At 39.6% G+C, this 7,214-nt stretch overlaps 1 protein-coding gene across 1 annotated transcript in view; it reads left to right on the top strand.

Moving 5' to 3' along the window:
• The first annotated feature begins 5,149 nt into the window (after nt 1-5,149).
• Nucleotides 5,150-7,214, top strand: part of SRD5A3 (steroid 5 alpha-reductase 3) — a 38,705-nt gene continuing 36,640 nt past the window's right edge. The window contains exon 1 of the mRNA XM_006757839.2: nt 5,150-5,258. Coding sequence (XP_006757902.1) covers nt 5,150-5,258 — 109 coding nt within the window. The remainder of the gene's footprint in view (nt 5,259-7,214) is intronic.

Here is a 7,214-nt window from a genome sequence, read left to right as displayed (position 1 = left end):
ACGGGGGTAGCTCAAAGTTACATTATCCTTACCCAACAGCAGTTCAGAGCTAGGCAATGGCTTCCCCGAGATCCCACAGATAAAACTTCATTCAGATAGACTGAAACCCAGAAATCCTCTTTGTAAAAATAGGAGTCATAATCCAGGCAAGCAACACTTTCATTTACTGTAAGAGTCCCAAGATTATCCACATGATAAGATCAGAGGTGCCCAAGGCCAAGGCTTTGCCAGTTGATTACTAACATTTTAAAGGAAGAGGAAGGAATTTGAGTCATTTTAGTGGTAAAAATAGAGAATGCTGGATGGAAACCAGCCACCCATTGTAGTAATCAAGACACTACTCTTTCTATGTCTGAGGGATAATGTCAAAATTCATGCTAGAAGTGTTCATTTTCTGAAACCCGATGAGAAACCTTTCTCAGTGGCAGCTACAGAGGTTCTACAGAGGAGGGGCTTAGGGCCAAACCACCTGCTCGGCAGAGATTGGTCCTGAAGCTGCACATGTTTTTATTCAGATTACGTGGTTATATGAGCTGTCTTAGAGATTAAAGGAAGGGGCTAACCTACTCCTCAACTACCTACCCTTCTGTCATGCCCCCACTGCCCAACAACAAATGTGGTGTATTTCACTAAGGGTAACTAACCTATGAGATTGATAAATATACTGATGGGAAGTGAAGCCCACACTGTGGGAAGGAATATGTGACTATACCTAATTTGTTTTGTCCACTGATATCCTCTTCACATTCTATGGGGATGATTTTTGCATCTAGGAATGAATGAAAGAATAAATGTCATTACCTGTGGGTATGACAGTTAGTCTGAGCTAAATGAATGTGAGGTATAAGTTGGGGAGCACTGGGAGATCTCACTCCATTTCTTTCCACCCCTAAACCCTGCCTGGGACTGAGAATTTTCACTTTTGTTTTTACCTTTTTGAGTGAAGACGTCAAAAACTACTATGAAAATGCACATTGTATCTGGGAGGGGTAGCACATTAAGTCATTAATAATAACAATTACTTGAATGACTTCATCCAGTTATCCAGCCAGTTACTGGGCAGCTTCCCAATAGTAATGATGCCTTTTGATCCTGTAGAGGAGGCCAGAGGATGTCTGTCTGAAAGGCAGACTATGGGTGTGGGCTAGGAAGACATTGAAGGAACCTTACTGCTTCCGCATTTTTCTGGGACTGGTGGGTTCCCACTGTTTGAGTGGTTTGGGCTGAGATCATGAGAAGTATTCTGGCCACAGCTAATTGTTTAATTGTTTCATTGTACACTTTAGGCCATGTGAAGAGAGCAGACTAAATGCCTGAGTTATACATTCACCAACTATGTGAATTTATGTTTCACTTAAACTCTTAGAGCCTCCGTTTCTCATTTAAAATGTGGAAATAAGAATATAAACCTCACCTCAGAGAGCTCCTGTGAACATTCAGTAAATTAATGAATGTGAGAATACTTCACAAATAAAAGAGGTTTAGTCAAAGGACCATGTTTGATCCAGAAATCATCCTCCTTGCTATTTACCCAAATGAGTTGAAAACATGTCCAAACAAAAGTTATAGCCACACAAAAGCCTGCACATAAATTGGCAATTATGAAATTGTGAAAGCAACAAAGACATCCTTCAATAGGTGAATGGATAAACAAATATGGTATATCCATACAGTGGAATATTATTCAGCAGTATAAAGGAATGAGCTATCAAGCCATGTAAAGACAGGGAGGAACCTTAAAAGCATACCACCAAGTGCAAGAAGCCAATCTTAAAAAATGGTGCGTATTATATGGTTCCAACTATCTAGCATTCTGAAAATGGCAAAACTAGGGAGACAGTAAAAAAAAGACGAGTGGTTGCCAGAGGTTTGGAGGTAAGGAAGGATGAATAGGTGGAGCATAGGTGGTTTTTAGGACAGTAAATTACTCTATATGATAGTGTAATCATGCATACATGTCAAAACCCATAGAATATACATTTATCAGACCCATGGAATGTACAACACCAAGAACGAATTTTAAATAAACTATAGGCCGAAACCGGTTTGGCTCAGTGGATAGAGCGTCGGCCTGCGGACTGAAAGGTCCCAGGTTCGATTCCGGTCAAGGGCATGTACCTGGGTTGCGCGCACATCTCCAGTAGGAGATGTGCAGGAGGCAGCTGATCGATGTTTCTCTCTCATCGATGTTTCTAACTCTCTATCTCTCTCCCTTCCTCTCTGTAATAAATCAATAAAATATATTTTTTAAAAAATAAAATAAATAAACTATGGAATACAGTTACTAATAATGTATCAAAAGACTATGTTAAAAACCCTTCAGTGGCACCTCACTGCACACCAAATAAAGCCTATGTTTTGCATTACAGCAGCCAAAGTCCTCCATCATCTGATCTCTTGCTCTACCCATCCTGGATTACTAGGAATTTCCTAAATAGACTGTCATGTTCATCTGCTGTTTTTGCCTTCCCAACATCTACTTTTTCTTTTTCTGCTACCACCCATTTTTCTTCAGCAAACAACACCTAATCCATCCTCAGTTTATGTGATTTTGTATTCGTATTTGTATTCTGGGATGGGCATATGATTCAAGTCAGTTCAATCAGAAATAATCTAGAAACTCAGTGGACTCATTAGGGAAAACAAGTTAATCATTAGGGATGCAAGGCGAGGCCGGATGGCATCCTTTGAACACTTAGACCCAGCTGATTCTGAAGCTGTCCTGCATTTCTCAACCCCATAGACTTTACAATTGTGCAAGCCAGCAAATTTGCTCTTTATGCTTAAGCCCATTTGAATTGGTATTTTCTTACAACCATGATTCACTGTTTTTCTGTGCTCCATTCTGTTTCTCCCCCTCACCACACTGTCTCCAACTGATAAAAACCTTCTCTCACTCTTCAAATTTCAGTTCTAGCACCATCTCTACAAACCTTTCTAGACCAGTTCTCATCTCCACTCTAATTAGAAAAGGCTCCTCTCTCCATGGAGACCCACAATACCCTGTACTGAGTTCCAGCAGAGTATACCATATGTTCTGCATGAATGGATTAATTTCAAAAGCATGTTTGCCTAACTATGTTGATGGAACCATCTGATTTGGATACTAGGAAACCAACAAATCCCAAGTATTCATGACAACGTACATTTATAATAGTTAAAAATAAAAAACACCTCTAATATCCAACAATAAGGGAATTGTCAAGTAAATTTGCATACATCCCTATATTTAATATAATGCCATCAGATACATCAAACCATCAAAACTAACATTTATAAAGATATGTAAGAATATAGGGAATTACTACAATGAAAAGAAAAGTAAAACCGGAAACAAAATTGTAAAGGCAGTATGAGCTCAAGTATGTAAAAAAGATTGGAAAGAAAAAATTGTCATGGCAAAACACTATCATAAATGGATTGATTCACGATATCATGTATTAAGCACTCTTGCCTGCTAGGTACTGGTATGTGTTTTCTCATTTAATCCCCAAGAACCCTATGATGTAAGTATAATTATATTTCAATTTTATAAATGAGAAGATAGACTTAAGGAAATTAACCAACCTTTCAAAAATTTCACAGAACACAAACTCAGGTATATCTGACACCAAAGGCCATACTAGTTATGCTATGCCACCAACAAACTCATTCACCAAGTTTTTGAATGATTTTTAAAATATCTTTCTGCTTTTCTTAAGTTTCTAAATTTTCTAAAAGTAATATTATCTTTCTAATTAAAAACATACACATAAAATGCTTTAATATTTTTTAAAAGAAGGAACAAGTATCCAAACACAAACACAATGTTTTGCTTTCTCTCATAATAGAGTGTTAGAGTAACAGCAGAATCTCAAAGAAGAGCTGGTGGAAGAGAGTTGACAACTGAGTGGGGTTAGAATTCTCAAGTTTCCTCATTCACCTTTCAACAAAGTCCCATCGCCAGAAACTTTGTGAGTATGGAGTACTTAACCTTTGAGGGGTTATGACTCCTTCAGAGAATCTGTTGAAAGCCACCATGGACCTTCTTCCCAAGCCAATGGAAGAAGCACGTGCATGTACACACACACACACACACACACACACACACACACACACACACACTGCACACAGTTTCAGAAGATTGATAGATGCAACCACACTTATGGCTGTGTCCCAGGTAAATGGCCCTTGATATAAGGTAATAGCATAAGAAGTCAACTTTTGTCTGATTTGTTGAAGCTCAGCTCCACCTCTGGCATTATCGTCTACACGATAAACTATAGATTAAAGTTTTTGCCAAGATGCCTCACAATCAGTAGGAATGTACTCCAAGGTCTTTGTTGGTGGGAAGATGGATTTCAGCAGATTTTATCAAACATTCTTGACTGATTCCCTGACAAGTGTTTGAGGATGACTCAGAGGAAAACTAACAGGCCTAAATGGATATGAACTTATGAGGAAAGTCATGAAAAGAACACAAGGGGAACTCCCAGGAGTGTATTACTTTACAGTTAGAAAATATTTCATGCCCTTAATCTCAGTTGACCCTCCCACCCCCACAGCTCTACGCAGAAAAGGTCATAGCCCTACTTTACATATAACTCAGGTCTCTACTCTCAACTGCATCTACAAGAGCTGATTATATTTTGGTCAAACCTCAAGCTTGATGCAAGGTCAACCCCTTCATCATTCCAGTGAGAAATCTAATTGCTTTAGTTAAGCAGGTCATTTTTTTTTTAATTATTAAAGATTCATGGAGCCCTGGAAGAGTCCTCTCATATAATACATAGCTCTACAACATCCCAATTAGACCTCTCCTGAGTCTCTCCTCATACTCCACTCCCAGACCCACTCCACACCCCTATAATCCTCCTTCTTCTCTTTATAACATAGTGTGGCTTCCTTCTTTTATATAAATCAAGGGCTTTTTAAAGTGTCTTAACAACAAAGCTGATGCTTCAGACATTTGCGGTGACTTTTAAAATTTGTTTTATTTTGTTTATTTTGCCACCCAATATCCACTTCCCTTTCTCTAATAGCCCTGATTTTCTTTGGGGAGCTATTCCTCCCCAATTCCCAGTTCATGTGGTCCCAGAAGAGTTGATACCATGATCATATGACTCATGCCAAGACCATCAGAGCCTCACAATGATTGGTTTGGGGGCAGATGAGTGACTCCTCAGATGCAAGGAAGCCCATTCGACTTCCAGCTGAGGCCTCTAAGAGAGAAGAAGCTGAGAGAATGTACAATCAAGAACTGCTGTCACCATCTTGCGGTAAATGAAGCCTGAGACAAAGCTACACATGGAAGATAGCTGAAAGCTGGTATGGAACAAGTCCTGATGGCATAATTTGGGCCAGATGTCAGCAATTCTGAAGCCAACGGTATGAATGGTGGCCACAAAGATATATCTTACCATCCTATTCCTCAGAGCATGTAAATGTTACCATATATGGCAAAAAGAGAATATTATCTTACATTGGGGGGCGAGGGGGAGGGATGTGATTAAGTTAAGAATCTTGCAAGGCAAAGCTTATCCTGGATTATCCAGCTCTAAATGCAACCACATGCATCCCTACCAGAGAGAGGAGGATTAGATGTAGACAGAAGAGAAAACACAGGCATACAGAGGAGAAGCTGATCTGAAGACGCAGGCAGAGATTGGTGTAACATGGCCATAAGCACTCCAATTGTGGTTCCAATGATAGTTCCAAGGAACACCAAGGAATGCCAGGTAGCCACCAGAGCTAGAAGAAGCAGGCGCCCCTAAAGCCTCTGGAGGGGGTGTGGCCCTGCCAGCACCTTGACTTCAGACTTCAGGCCTCCAGAACTGAGACAAAAATGCACCAAGGTTGTAGCAATTAGAAAGCTAGCCCCCTAACCCTATCCCTGACTTTTCATTTACTGAGCCAATAAACGCCCCTGTTTCCTTAGGCTATTTTAAGTTGATCTTTTTGTCACTCGCAAAAGAAAGACTTTTAAATGACACAGCTGTCCTATTCTTAAAAGTGAATTCTCATACAGCCATTTAGACGATAAAAATTTTCCCATCTCATTACATACAAATGAGAAAACTTTTCAAAGAGATCAAATTATTTTCTCAAGATAATATCACAAGTTCATCCAACACAAAATGCACAAGTATAAAATCCAAGATTTTGTAACTTGCCTGAAACCTAGTTCTTCTGACTCCATGTATCATGTTCTGCAGGGTGTATTTTCTTCATACATAGGGAGCATAGTGATGACTACACATGTAGGTCCATGTGACACAGACAACAGCATTATCACCAGTGTTTTTACCTTAAATTGTTAGTGCGCCAACTCTTATCAAAATACCAGCCAAAAAGTGAAATACAGATCATTTGAAGAGTTCTAGTCCACCATTCTGCTATGGCCTCTAAACTCCAGGCTTGGAATAAAGCCAAACCCATAGAACATTTCTTATTTGAAACACATTACCTTACACCCTTTCCCAATGACCTTCACTGTATTGTGTTTTCAGGTCATGTCCTTGACTTTTATGAATAAATATCTATTACTGCTTTTACCACAAAAAAATATTGATAGGGCCCTTATGTACTACCTATTTGAGTATTCGCTATGTAAATCTCACTTGACGATTTATTATATTAAGTACTAGAAAAACCTTTTATTCCCCCCTTGAAGAATTGGTATGCTCCCACCATTCTGATGATGAAGTGTATGTCCCTGATGGTATTTTCTTTTTTGATTTGGCTTCCAGAAAGCTCACAAAGTTCAAGTCTCCTTCCCCTCTCCCCGCCCCCCCACCCCCTGCCCCCAGCATCTGTTAATCCTTATAGTAAGTATGCATATTTATATTCTTTTCCTGAAATATGTTTAGAGTGGAATCCTAAATGGAGTATGTGATGGTTAATATTATGTGTCAACTAGACTGGGCTGTGGGGTGCCCAGATATTTGGTTAAATGCTATTTCTGGGTGAGTCTGGGAGGGTGTTTCTGGATGAGATTAGCATTTGAATTGGTAAACTGAGTAAAGCAGATTGCTCTCCCCAGTGTGGGTGGGCCTCATTCAACCCCTTCCAGGCCTGAATAGAAGGAAAGGCTGAGTGAGAAAGAATTCTCTGTCTGCCTCACTGGCTTCAGAACTAGGACATCAGTTTTCTCCTGCCTTCAGTCCTGCTGGGTCTAGAGTGCTCAGCCTCCATAACCACATGAGCCAATTCCTTAAAACAAATCATATATATAT

This window comes from Myotis davidii, unplaced genomic scaffold (genome assembly GCF_000327345.1).
Source record: "Myotis davidii unplaced genomic scaffold, ASM32734v1 scaffold173, whole genome shotgun sequence".
NCBI lineage: Eukaryota > Metazoa > Chordata > Mammalia > Chiroptera > Vespertilionidae > Myotis > Myotis davidii.
The sequence above is the reverse complement of the archived record's forward strand: the minus strand, read 5'-3'. Positions and strand labels throughout refer to the sequence as shown.